Consider the following 14,188-nt stretch of genomic DNA (forward strand, 5'->3'; position numbering starts at 1 on the left):
GCATGGCACCATCACAGGGTCCTGTAGCCCTTAGACTAGACTTCTCCTGGCGTGGCACCATCACAGGGTCCTGTAGCCCTTAGACTAGACTTCTCCTGGCGTGGCACCATCACAGGGTCCTGTAGCCCTTAGACTAGACTTCTCCTGGCGTGGCACCATCACAGGGTCCTGTAGCCCTTAGACTAGGCTTCTCCTGGCGTGGCACCATCACAGGGTCCTGTAGCCCTTAGACTAGGCTTCTCCTGGTGTGACACCATCACAGGGTCCTGTAGCCCTTAGACTAGACTTCTCCTGGCGTGGCACCATCACAGGGTCCTGTAGCCCTTAGACTAGACTTCTCCTGGCATGGCACCATCACAGGGTCCTGTGCTATCGTCTGCGCATCACTCTCAGTAGACCATCAGCATATTCATGTCTGTATTTCACGTCCAAGCTCAATGCCCATAGGAGCTGCTTAGAAAATATTGGAATGAATAAATAAGCAGGTGGATGGGATGAATGAATGAATGAATGAATGGTTTCTGAGATGTTTTTGGGGTGATTTCCATTTAGGATGATGCTTTTTATTTCTTTTTACTGGAATGAGACATTATTTTTGTTTGCCAGCACCAACATTTTGAAACCGTAATTTTGAGGAAATATTTTACCACGTGAAATTCCTCTCTCTCAGGCCACACACACAAATATATTAACTTCAAAGGAAGAATTATTTATGAAATTTATGGAATGTTATTGCACTTGGGCATTTATCTAGGTGGTTTCCTGTGTGCGGTTGTGTTCTTGGTACAGCTGGGAAATATTTCCTGTCTGTGGCAGGAATCATTGATCTGCATGACCTAGTTTGAATTAAACTTGAGCTTAATTAACTCGGATGCTCTAAATGTCTAGGGTTGTAGGATTTCAGAGCTGGAATGTTGCTTTCTGAACTTCAGCGTAAGGAAGGATCGCCTGTGCGTAAAGAGTAATCATTGACTTTGCGTATTGGCTGAGAGAACCATCGATTGAAAGTCCATTTTGTAAACTATTTTTTTCCCTCTCCAACAGGGAGAGTCCCGTATCCTCAGAGTGAAGGTTGTTTCTGGAATTGACCTCGCCAAAAAGGACATCTTCGGAGCCAGGTATGTTTGCTTTGTTATCTGGTTGGCTTCTGAAGAGAGTTTAAGCAAGCGCTTTTCAAGTTCAGGTGCATCGGAATGACCCGGATGGGGCGGGGGCGGGGCGGTGCTTCTTAAAGCAGAGATTGAGTTTCTGATTGAGTAGGTGATGCTCATGCTGCAGCTGGTTCAGGGACCACATTCTTGCAGGGGTGTAGACCTTGTGTAACAGCGGCAGTTAGCAGGCTTGGCCTTCCTACGGGTTGATTTCATGAGGAAATTAGATTCAGATGTTTCTGTTTTTCTGCAGTAGAAAAATAAGTTTGAGAACATGTCCGTGTTCATTTTAATACATTCCTGGTTTTTGTTTTTTTGTTTTTTAAAAAAAACAACCCTAGCTGAGGGAAACAAAGTATTGTTTTGTTCCTGGGAGAACTGGATATTTCTTGGCACGTGTAATTTTGGAATGAAGAGACTTGGTGATTTCTGTGGCATTTACAGAAGCACTCGCAGCCTAATCATTCTGGCTGTTTTAGCTTTTTTATTTTGAGTGTAGCACCTGGTATCCCTGTATCTTTCAGTCAGCCCTACTGGCTCTTGACAGTGTGTTGCCTTAAGTTGCTGGGCCGGTAGCAGAGTGAGGATTAGAGCTACTTGGAACTAGGATTTGAACCAGATTTCGGAGAAGAAAGCCCTTTTGAACTTTTGACCTAAAGGATATATTAGAGATGTTGTAGTCCCACTTCCCTGTTGAATGGAAACAGGAAAGGTTACTATTTAAATCCAGTCACATATGAGGCCCCCGGTCCCTGCTCAGCGCCCTCTTCCAGTTGGGTACCTGATGGGGTTGAACCAGAGGGCCATGCTGGCCGCTAGAGTCACCACATAGGAACACTGGGTCATCCCGTGAGTCTCTGGGACCATTGCCCGTAGTGACGCTCGGGTTCAGGGCCTCAGCCTGACACTGTCCAGTGTTCTGTCCAGCTAACCTCGTCCTCCCCCCACCGCGCAGAAGCCCTTGTCTGCCATTGGTCGGCACACTTTTATATTCTGTCCTGTTACCATGCCCGTTTTGGGTTTTGTCTAGCAAAGAAATCAGTAAGCTACTAATGTGATTTGCGTTAACGAGCAAAAGTAAATCCAGGCATATCTCACTTTGTTGCGCTTCCCAGGTGCTGCTTTTTAACAAATGGAGGGTTTGGGGCAATCCTGGGTTGTCAGACGACGGTTGACATTTTTTAGCAAGAAAGTATTTCTAAGTTAAGGTATTTACCCTTTTTAAAAAAGGACATAATGCTATTGCACATCTAACAGATTATGGTATAGTGTAAGCATAACTTGTATATGCACTGGGAACCCAAAATTCGTGTGACTCGTTTTATGGGGATATTCGATTTATTGCGGGACTCTGGAACTGAGCCTGCACTATCTCCGAGGTCTGCCTGTAACTAAGTAAAATTGATGCACGTTCAATATCAGGGAAATTTTTTTTTAAATTTCTGATGCTTACGTGTACCCCACATGACTTAACAGGGTTAGCTTTCTGAGTTGTATCACTGGGAAACCGCATGCTTTGGGGCACTGCCATCAGCCTGAGCTGCGGGTGATGGGGTGGGGAGGGGCAGGGAGGCACATCCCACCTGCAGCTTCTTTCTCATTTGACCTGAAGCCACCCTGAGCAGTTTACCATGCGCCTGCGCTAATGCTCTAGCATTTCACTTGCCTCTTACTAAATTAGACGTTTATTGGAGACAGAGACATCTTACTTTTTAGCATCTTTCTTCTACTGCTTAACACACAGAGCACTAAGAACAGGACTGGGTCAGTTAGTTTTAAATTTCAGTGTTTGCACGCGGGCTAGTAGCTTGTGCTCTTATGTCAGAAATGCCTGTTGCTCTGACTGGCTCTTTGCAACAAATATTAGAGTTTGGAAGGAAGGAGTTGGATTTGGAATATTACAGTCACTTTTCGTTTGATTCATTTTTGTTTTATCCAAAACTCTTCCTTAAAAAAATGAAATTGATTCAGATTGTTTTTTAGCCTGTTCAGAAGCCCTGAGCTTAAGATTGGTAGCGGAATTGGGCTCCAAATCGTAAAAGAGCCAAGCAGATCTGAATTGTTAACCATTTATATGAAAAGAGGAAGAGTCATTTCTTCGGGGCAGGGTTGAGAGGAATTATAGGTAATGCCTCAGGATGTTCAGTGGAAAGAGAAACAGTGTCGTGGCCTCAGGAACCGAGGGCCCGAAAATGAGCCAGAAGCTCTGAATCTGCGTCCTGCGCTTCACTGCCTTAGTTTAATAAATTCAACACACACCCCTGCCTGCCTGCCTGCCTCCCTCCTTCCCTCTCCCCCCGTCTCAGGGGCCAGAGTGCTCAAAGGACCCGTTTGCCAGTGAGTGGGCGCCAGTTGGAGGGTTAGGTGACCATGCAGCGTCCCGCCGCACTGGCATCTCCCTGGAGGGTGGCGCCGGTTCTTGCCTCATTATTTTGCCTAGTGACCTGCGGTCTCTTCCACGTTGTCTCATGCACATCCTTTCAACCCACCTCTGTCACAGTACGTCAGCAGAAAGCAAGGAGAGCACTTTCCTCGTCACCGGGGCGCTGGGGTCAGGGAGAACCCCAAGGTGACTCTGGTTGGCTGGCAGCACTCACGTGTCCTGGGGGAGTAGCCGTGAGTGCGGCAGGTGTTGTAATGTCTTCTGCGCTGTCCCCTGGAGTGAGACCCTTTTCTCCGTGTCCTTCCGAACTGCAGGCCGGCAGGCCCCTCTTCTCCCCCAGCCTGTCACTGAACCTTCCCTCCACCTCTGCGTCTTCCAGGACCCTGATTCTCCCTTCACAGAAGGAGGGCTGTGTAGGCACTGGGAGTCCTGATGGATGGAGGAGGAAGGACAGTCTTCCTCAGCAGCAGCGTCAGGCACTTGGAAGTGGTAGAAATCATACAGGCTTGGATGGGTTGGAAGACGGATTGACAGTCTCTGGAGTCGAAGGAGGCTGCCTGGGTCACGTGGCCTGTGAGGGTGGGGGAGGGCCGGGCGTGTTGGTCGGAGTAGGTGATGCTGGAGGGTAGAGCAGTGCACTCCTGGGTGGCTCCTTGTCCCGCAGAGGCTGCCTGAGGCTCCTGCTCTGAGGACTGGCATCGGCAGGGCCCTGGCCTCTAGGCCTACCTCTCAGCTTGGTCTCACGGAGACCACCCTTTTCCAAAACAGAAGTGGGTGCCATCCGTATGCAGTGTTTGTAATATGATATTACTTCCCTTTTGACGTATTATTGGCATTTTACACATGGCCTACCTTTTGAAAGAGGCTGATTTTCTTTTGCCCAAGCTTTAAAAAAAGAAAGAAACTTTCCGCTCGCCGTGCACCTGAAATGCCCTTCTCCTTACCTGCTCTCTCCGTCCCAATCCAGGGCTGAGGACACAGGATCACTTTCCAGCTTCCATCCAGCAAAGTCTCACTTTATTAAAAGAGTCTTTATTGTTGGGAATGTCCTGGCGGTCCCATGGTTAGCACTTGGCGCTTTCACTGCTGGGGCCTGGGTTCGATCCCTGGTCGGGCAACTAGGATCCCACAAGCCTCGCAGTGCAGCTATTTAAAAAAAAAAAAAAAAAAAGGGCTTCCCTGGTGGCGCAGTGGTTGAGAGTCCGCCTGCCGATGCAGGGGACACGGGTTCGTGCCCCGGTCTGGGAAGATCCCACATGCCGTGGAGCGGCTGGGCCCGTGAGCCATGGCCACTGAGCCTGTGCTCCGGAGCCTGTGCTCCGCAAGGGGAGAGGCCACAACAGTGAGAGGCCCGCCTACCGCAAAAAAAAAAAAAAAAGAGCCTTTATTGGAAGAAGATTTGATAATTGAGCTCTTGCTCCCCTGGAACTTCTCAGCAGTTGGTCTGTGTGGAGAATTGCCGCAGTAGAGAAAGATGTTATCTTTTGGACCCTACCTTCAGGTGGAGAAGGTCAATCCTATAATCTGTCATCTAAACAAGGGACACTTTTGTTTGCAACAAATGCTGAATCAAATGGGATGTCAGGACATGGGATGTAGATGGAGACGGTGGTCACCTTGGGTCAGAGGCACCCAACTGTTAAGATCCATACTGTGAAAAAAAAATGCTGTGCAAGGGTTTTGAGCATTTGTTGTTGTTGCTGTCTTAAGCTTGGCCAAAAGAAAATCAGACTCTTTCAAAAAGTGGGCCATGTGTAAAATGCCAATAACACACCAGAAGGGAAGTAAAATCATGCTGGAAACACCGCATACAAGAGGGTACCCACTTCTCTTTTGGAAACAGGCTGTCTTCGTGAGACAAAGTGCAGCGTTAGGGGATCAAGGTGACACCGCCCCCTGGGAGGTCCCTTGGATGCTGTGCTGGTGGATGGTTTGTCGCGACTCGCTTTCTGAAGTGACCCACCGACATGTCCACACCTCCCACCCTCCAGCCTGCTGCAGAGCGTTTGAGCTGAGGCGCAGACCGAGCCAGTTGAATCCCCTCCTGGCCTGGTTTGATCTGCATTCGCCTGTGGGCTGAAATCCCCGTTTCCCGTTAAGGTGGAGGTCTCACGTCCCTTTGTAACGCAGTGTGCCACGGCCTCTCTGTTTGGTCTGCCTCCCGCTCTGGTCCCACCCTGGCCGCTGCCTGCTCTTGCCTGCTCACCCCTACACACAGCACACTCTGTCTTTGCTCCCTCCTCCCCTCTGCACCCCTGTCCTCACCCTCACCTGCCAGGCAGCTCGGCCGGTCATCTCCTCTGCTGGTCCCTCCCAGTCCCCCGGCAGATCACTTCCTGTCTTTCATGTGCCCTACAACCCGGAAGTATTAGGTGTCCCTCTGTTGTTGTTTTATGATTATAACTATTTCTCTCTCCCAGACTACCTTTTTGGCTTCTGACAGCTAGGGTTTATTTTATTTATTTTTTACTCTCCCCGCCTTACACGATACCAGCACACAGTAGATTCTCAAGAAGTATTTAGGGAAGGAGGGAACGGTGACCTCCTCTCTTCCCCGCTTCCCTCCTATTCCTGCCTCTTCACTGGAAACTCACCTTCCTCTAAGTGCGCCGTGGGACGTGCTGCTGCTTGCCTTGCGGGTGTCTCCCCCTCTGCCCGGAGTCTGCTTGCATCCTTTCTGGCACTGCTCGCCCAGCTCTTCTCCAGGTCCAGTTCATGTGGCAGCACCTCTGCTGGGCTCCCCAGCCCAAGAGGAGAAAACAACTCTTGTGCCTAGGCTGTCGTGGTTCCACAAGTTTCCCCCTCCCTCCAGCCCTGGTCTCAGCTCGGAGGCTGTAGCTCTTATTCCTGTTTGTAAGCCCAGAGAGATCCTGGCACATGGCAGTTGCTTGACTTGACTTCACTAGTAGAATCTAGTAATAGAACCTAAGCTGTGGTGCAGGGTCGCCAGCCTGGAGGAAGGGTCACTTTTTTCTAATTCTCAGAGGTGCCCTTAGCTCATCAGGCATCTCCCTCACCCCGACCCTGCCATCCAGGGCAGGTGCTTTTTGTAATTCTCACAAAGGGTCAGTGTAGACCAGTGGAGGAGGCCCGCCTAGGACTCTGATAAAAGGTGAGCGTGGAGGAGGGCTTGAGGGAAGCGAGCACGAAGGCTGGTGTCAGTAAAGCGTCTCGGGGGGCCAGCGGGATGGCAGGCAGGCAGGGTCTCCGTTTGATGCTGATGTCTTTGCAGAATCACTGCTTCAAAGCCCACAGAAGGGAACACACTTGCTTGTGGTGGTGGCTATAGAAACTTCTGCTTGGGGGGCATGAGGCTGAGCTGGGGCTGCAATGGAAGGTCAAGCCCCTGCACCAACCACTTAGTCTTAGGGTCAGGATGGAGCCATTGGCACGAGTCATGGGTTGGGGAGCACGTGGCTATCATTCCAGACAGGGGAAGTAGAGGCAGCGGGCCGGGCTCTTGACGGGCAGTTACAGGTGGGGTCGGTGGGACCACTCTGACTTCCCAGGGAGCCTTTTAGGTACTTTCTGATGTGGCAGCGATGAGTCCTGCTGTTTGGCCACAGTGATGTGTGCAGTTTGCGGTCCGGGAGTCATGCTTTCCTCACATGGGGGATAAGGAAGGAGAGGAGCAAGTCACGATAGCTCACGTTTAGTGAGTGCGTCCTACGTGCCAGGCACGGCCTGACCTGTCTACACAGGAGCTCGTTCGATTCTCCCAAAAGCCCTTATGCCGCAGGCCCTGTTCTCCTTTCCATTTTGCAGGTAAGGAAAACACGGCAGGAAAGAGAAGTTGCAGAAAGAAGGAACTCATAAGGATGGTAGTGGGAGTAAGTTAAATAGGAAACAGAAAAACGTAGAGAAAATGAATAAAACCAAAAGTTAGTTCGTTGATAACATTTTTAAAAACGGACAAACCTTTAGCCATGTTAATCAAGAAAAATGAGAGAAGACACAAATGGATAAAGTCAGAAATGAAAGAGGGACTATCACTACCACCCTTACAGAAATCAAAAGGATTATAAGGGAGTGGTATAAACAACTTCATGCCAACATATTAGACTACTAAGATGAAATGGAAAATTCTTAGAAAAAAAGACACAAGTTACCAGAACTGAATCCAGAAGAAACAGAAAACCTAAATCTTCTTGTAAGGAATATTGATAATAACTAAAAATCTTCTCAAAGCAGTGAGTGTAGATGTGGTTATTAAGGGTAGCATTAGAGGGCCTTGTGGTGATGGTAGAGTTCTGAATCTCGGTTGTGTTGGTTATGTGAATCTACACGTGATAAAATCGCATAGAGGTACACACACACACGCGTGCACATCACCATTTGGGGAAACTGGTACATGGAATATTCCTGTATATATATATTTTTTTGCTGTGAATGTATAATTATTTGAAAAGAAAAAGTTAAAAAAATTTCCACAATAAAAAAGCACAGCCCCCCCCCAAAAAAAAAAAAGAAAGAGAAGTTGCAAAGTCTATATACCACTAGTAAGTTTCAGAGCTGTGAGCTGAGTGAGAGCCTAGGCTCTTAAGTTACTTACAGACTCTTTTGAGTACTTCCAGGTTGGCTGGCCCAGTGCATGGAACGTGATATGAAGCCATCAGAGTCTGCCTTTATGAAGAGGGAATGATTATCTCCATTTTTAGGTGAGGAAGTTGAGGTTCAGAGAGATTGTCATCAGCCCAAGATGAAACCACTCTGTAGTGAGTGGTGGGACCAGCTGAGTCCAGATTTATCTGACTTCAGAGCTCTTTCCCGTGGTACGTTAATACTCATCTTGAACGGCCAAGGTTCAGCCATTGGATGGGCCACTGGACTAGGTGACTGTTAGATTTGATGACTAGGCATTTTTTAAAAAGCAGATTTAAAGAACTAGCCAGTGTGTGTGATGGCAGCTAATCAAGTGCCTAGACTTGTGAGTGAATATCATCAAGTATTAGATTTCGAATAGATAAGATCTTTTTTTTTTTTTTAACTTAAAATACCTTTTCGCGTTTCAAACTGTATTCTTTTTCAGTTAAGCTTGTATCTTTTTTTTTTTTTCTTTTTTTCTTAGTTTCTGCTTTATAACAAAGTGAATCAGTCATACATACACATCTGTTCCCACATCCCCTCCCTCATGCATCTCCCTCCCTCCCACCCTCCCCATCCCACCCCTCCAGGCGGTCACAAAGCACCGAGCTGATCTCCCTGTGCTCTGCGGCTGCTTCCCACTAGCTATCTACCTTACGTTTGGTAGTGTATATATGTCCATGCCTCTCTTTCGCTTTGTCACAGCTTACCCTTCCCCCTCCCCATATCCTCAAGTCCATTCTCAAGGAGGTCTGTGTCTTTATTCCCGTCTTACCCCTAGGTTCTTCATGACATTGTTTTTTAATTCCATATATATGTGTTCTAAGCTTGTATCGTACGACATCTAACCTTTTGTCATAGGCGTCAGTGGTGGCCGAATAGGATCATTTTAATGCAAGTGTTAGGTCTACCCTCCTCCCTCTTCCCACTTAATTCTGATCAGAGTCTTTATTCGAGGTTACAGTGGGTGGAATGCTTTTGAGACTGTAAAGCTGCTCCTTAAAATTGAGCAATGCTGGCGAAGACAGACCAACTCCAGAATTTTATGCGTTTGTGCAGAAGGTTTCAGGACCCAGATTTCACAGTTGCTTCTTTTATTGCGTGGGTTGAGCCTCAAGTTAGACCTGTTTGGGTTGTTCTCATTTTTTCTTTTGGCAGCTGGCGATTTAAAATTTAAAACACATACGACATTGGAGGGATGTGGTCAAAAAATCCTTCTGTCTTCCAGTAATTGAGACTGATGGGGACTTAATGCCACCTAATGATAGCTCTGTGGCACCAGGTCACTCCAGTCCCCACTGTCTAGATTTAAGTCGTTAACATTTTGCCACATTGGCTGCATCTATCTTTTTTTCCCTGAAGTATTCAAAAGTGAATTACAGACCTCATGGCACTTAGCCCCTAAATACTTCAGCCTGTGTCTCTAGGAGAAAAAAAACAAACAAACATATTCCTTCAGAACCATCAGGCAGTTTTCACAAAATGAACAATAATTGCCTGCTGGACTCTATTACCTAGTCCATTATCTGAATTCCCCCAGCTGGCCCTGAAATGCCTTTTACAAGTGGGCTGTTTAAACCAGAATTCAGTTGAGAATCATGTATTGCAGTTAGCTGTGAGGTCTCTTAAGACCCTGTTAATCTAGAACAGTCTTCGCTCCCCTTTTTGAATGACCTTGAGGGGTCAGTAGGTCGTCTCTCTGACCACATTTGATTGTTTCCTGTGGTATCATATAATATGTTCTTCTTTCTCCTGGGTTTCCTGTACCTTAGGAGTTGGATCTAAAAGGTTGATCAAATTCAGTTTAAACTTGTAAGACAGGAATGGGGGATGCTATTTGATCAGGAGGGACCCAACATCTGGTTGTCCCATAACTGATGATGCTAAAATTCATCCCTGGGTTAAAGTCTGTTCCCTCCACTGTTAAATTACATTTGCCCCCAGGGGACCAGCAGGAAATGGGCGAGGTGATAGTTTGGCACTAGATACATGTAAATTTTAAACACGAATTTGCTTTTTCTCCCAAAGGATTAGAAATTGTTTTTTCTTTTGCCCCTTTTGGAAAACAGCGCACAAAAGAACTCTCCTCCTTTTACAGATTGAGAAACCTTGAGGCCATAAGGACCTTGGGGGTCCCCTTGCTAACTGTCAGCACTTCTAGGACACGGTGAGGCCAGGGTTTGTATAGTGGCAGGGTTTGTATATTGTGGGTTCTAAACTGAACCCACAGGTGTGTCTCTTTGGCCCGTGGAACACTAAAAGAAATAAAAAATTTGAGCCAGCGTTTGGGAGATTTCGTATTAAAAAACCAGATTTCTAGGTTTCTGGAGAATCTCGACGACCTAGACATCCTGGCCCGTGTTCCTGTGAGGCCGCGTGGCTGGAGCTGTGTGCTGGTGGCGCCCTTTGGGTAGGGCCATGCCCTTGGGGCCACCATGGACCCCCACCTCCTGCTGTTTTATGTGTGGCTGATGTCCCCCACTGACCTGGCCCTGAGGCCCCTGGAGGGCCCACCTGCGTTTGGTGCTGACCCTGCCCTGGGTGGTCTTCGGCGTGTTGAGCTGACCTCCCTGCGGCCCACCTGGCCCCTTACGCTCTGCTGACACTGTGTTTGTGACCTGCCAGCTCTGTGCAAAGCTCCCTCTCCCTCTGGAGGCCTGTTGGAGCAGCCTTAGCTATCTAGGGCATTGCTGAGAATCACAACAGCAACACTAATGGCCTCTGGGCCAAAAAGTATTTGTCTTAAAATCCTTGCACCTAAGAACCCTTACAGTTAGTCATGTGAGAGCACAGAGTACCCAGCTCTCAGACTGTTTATTCTAATTGTTCTCCCCTGACCCCCAAACCCTGAAATGACGTTAAAAGGTATGAACCCTTTCCTCCCAAATAAAGACCTAATTCCGCAGCAGGCACACAGCTTTTTATGTATTTGCGCTTATCTCCTGGTCTTTGAATGGATGAACAGATGAAACATCCTTTTTCAAAAAAAATAATTTTTAATGTTTTTTTTTTTTTGCCCACGCCATGTGGCATTTGGGATCTTAGTTCCCTGACCAGAGATTGAACCCATGCCCCCTGCAGTGGAAGCGCGGAGTCCTAACCACTGGACCGCCAGGGAAGTCCCTGCAACATCCTTTTAAAATATGTCGATCACCGTTTGCACACGATTCAGGCCACCAGGTTTCCCAGACAGGAACGTGAGGAGTGGCAGATGGGTCAGTGCGCAGGGCAAGCACGTCTCCATCCTGCCTTAAGCCCCAGGCTTGCTGTCCTAGAGCCAGTGCTGGAAGAATGGATGTTAAGAATGATCTGGACTCCCTGAAGAGGCTGTGCTGGAGTATGCACTGATTCAGAATTCAGGGACTGTCTGAACAGTTTAAAACTATACCCATATAGGGCTTCCCTGGTGGCGCAGTGATTGGGAGTCCACCTGCCAATGCAGGGGACACGGGTTCGTGCCCCGGTCCGGGAGGATCCCACGTGCTGCGGAGCGGCTGGGCCCGTGAGCCATGGCCGTTGGGCCTGCGCGTCCGGAGCCTGTGCTCTGCAATGGGAGAGGCCGCAACAGTGAGAGACCCATATACAGCAAAAAAAAAAAAAAAAAAAAAAAACTATACCCATATAGACTGGCCTTTGTGTCTTTCCAGTTTTGGTAAATAAGGGCGTGAAGTAGATGGGCCACATTCACGTACCATTCCCTGCTGTTATGTTCATGAGAATCCCGTGTTCAGAATCCCCTCCTTTGCCTCAACTCCTGACACATGAATGTGTTGGCATCTGTCACCTAAAGGGCCTGGGCTCTGCCACTTGCTTTAACACAGAGAGGAGGGAAAATTGCAGGATGTCTTGCCCTTACCTTCATCAGTGATGGATGATGCTCTGGTCCCTGAGTCTCTAGGGCAGGGAATTTGATGCATTTTAGGAAGATGAGGGCGCCCCGCACGTAGCAGATGCTTGATAAATTTTGTTCATCTGGTCACAGTGGAGCCTGAGAGACTGGAAAAATTAAAAAGCAGCTGAAGAGCCGTGGGCAGTATTTTAATCCACGAACATAATTAATTACAGAGGGCACCAGTGGGGGTTGGAAGTCTGAGGATGCCTCTGGGGAGTGGTGAGGCTGGACCCTCTCCCTGACATCGCCGTGTCCCGGGACCCCAGCATCCTTCCTCTGGCTCTCGCCCCGCCTACCCACCCACCCAACCCCCGGCCAGGCTGCCTCCCTCCCCTCCTTCCTTCCTTCCTCTCTTTCATTCCTCAGCGGCCTGTGTCCCCCCAGCTCACCCCGATAGCCTTACTCTTGCTTGATCCTAAAGTTTATTCTATATTTGTCTCCCAGAAGTTCCCCTTTTGGTGATGGGAAAGGATGGGAGGAGCTAAAGTATTATAAGGAAGGGAATGTTGCCAACCTGAGATGAGTCAGAAGTGAAAGCATTTTGGAATGTGGAAGACAATGAAGACAATATTTATTTTACAGAAATGGAGCTAACAACCCAGCCTTCAGGAGCACAGCCAGTAGGTATTGCATGGAGAGAGGTCTGACGTTCGGATGGCGGAGGGTGCATGCTATAGTTTCACCACCAAAGGAGTAAGGGAGACGTTCCTCTCTCTGTTAATGGTTCCCCAGTGTTTTAGGTAAGGGCTGACTCTCCAGCTCATTCTCAGTGGTAAAGCCTGGAGGAGGCCTTGAGGGTGGGGCTCACTGTGCACCTGCACTGACAAAAATGGCATCATTGAAGGTGAAAAACTTTGTTATACCTAAAAGAAATTTGCATTTCAAAATTTCAAAATTTTCAAAATTACATTTCCATTTGCTTTTCAAAACGCACACCCCACAATCCATTTTGGTTTGCAAGGCAGAAATAGAGACACAGATGTAGAGAACAAATGTATGGACACCAAGGGGGGAAGGCGGGGGGTGGGATGAACTGGGAGATTGGGATTGACATGTATACACTAATATGTATAAAATAGATAACTAATAAGAACCTGCTGGATAGCACAGGGAACTCCACTTGGCTGTACAGTAGAAACTAACACAACATTGTAAAACAACAACTATACCCCAATTAAAAAAAAAATCCATTTGGGATGTATCTCTCTGGAACCCCAAAATATTATTTTTCAGATCCAAATCTCATATGTTGGATTATTGCATCTTCTAAGAAACATTCATAGAGTTATTTCTATTTAATGTTTATATTTAGGGCAGGAACCTGGAAAATTAAGTTTTTAAGATGCCTTAGAAGTTTAACCAAGCTGTCAGGTTCTTCAGTGGTAAAGACAACCTTTCTAAGAGCTGCTGCAGGCAGTCTGAATCGGGGCCAGCAAACCTTTTCTGTAAAGGGCCAGAGGGTAAATAGTTGAGGCTTTGCAGGACTTACAGTCTCTCAAGATAGTACTAAAGCAGCCAGGACAGTGTCTAAATGAATGGGCTTGGCTATGTACCAGTGGCCTGTGGGCCATAGTTTGCCCGCCCCTGAGAGTATAAGCTATTGATTCTCTATAACATATGTATTTAGAACTGGGGGTGCCAGTATTATTTGGTCATGATTTCCAGATTAAACTACTGTTGGTTGGTCAGTGACAGACAGGAATTTAGCCAGTATTGACTTTTTGGGCATGAGGGAGTGGGGTTCCTAGATGCAGCAGTAGCTTTTAATTTTTTTCCTTTGCTCTCCAAGGGCTGCATGCTTACAGTACAGCTTATGAAACGTTTTACATAGGCGCTATGGATTTTAAAGTCCGCAAATGAATACAACTGAAAAATGTTTTTGTCTTAGAGAAAATGATTTCTCAGTGCTTTGTATATAACTACACGAGTAAGAAATAAAGTTGAATTTATGTGCATCCCAGCAGGTGCAGACACATCGTTTAACTTAGGGTGTGGCCATTAAAATATTGCCTCTTTTCTCTACCGAATATTTCTTAAACTTATGACCTTACTGCCAGTAATGTTTAATAAGGAATCTGCAATGTGTAACTCCTCAGTAAATTATTAAAAGAACTGGCATTCCTACTGTATAATATCAACACGAGTGATGCAAAGTATGCCTTGCCCCAATGGGTATGT

At 47.3% G+C, this 14,188-nt stretch overlaps 1 protein-coding gene across 3 annotated transcripts in view; it reads left to right on the top strand.

Moving 5' to 3' along the window:
• The window catches only part of NEDD4L (NEDD4 like E3 ubiquitin protein ligase), a gene marked incomplete at its 5' end in the record, with an annotated part of 347,403 nt that overhangs the window by 111,248 nt on the left and 221,967 nt on the right, over positions 1-14,188 (top strand). For all 3 annotated transcript variants that reach the window (XM_079718200.1, XM_079718201.1, XM_079718202.1), the window contains one exon: positions 1,045-1,118. In XM_079718200.1, coding sequence (XP_079574326.1) covers positions 1,045-1,118 — 74 coding nt within the window. The remainder of the gene's footprint in view (positions 1-1,044; positions 1,119-14,188) is intronic.

Source organism: Hyperoodon ampullatus (genome assembly GCF_949752795.1).
Source record: "Hyperoodon ampullatus genome assembly, chromosome: 13".
Lineage (NCBI taxonomy): Eukaryota > Metazoa > Chordata > Mammalia > Artiodactyla > Ziphiidae > Hyperoodon > Hyperoodon ampullatus.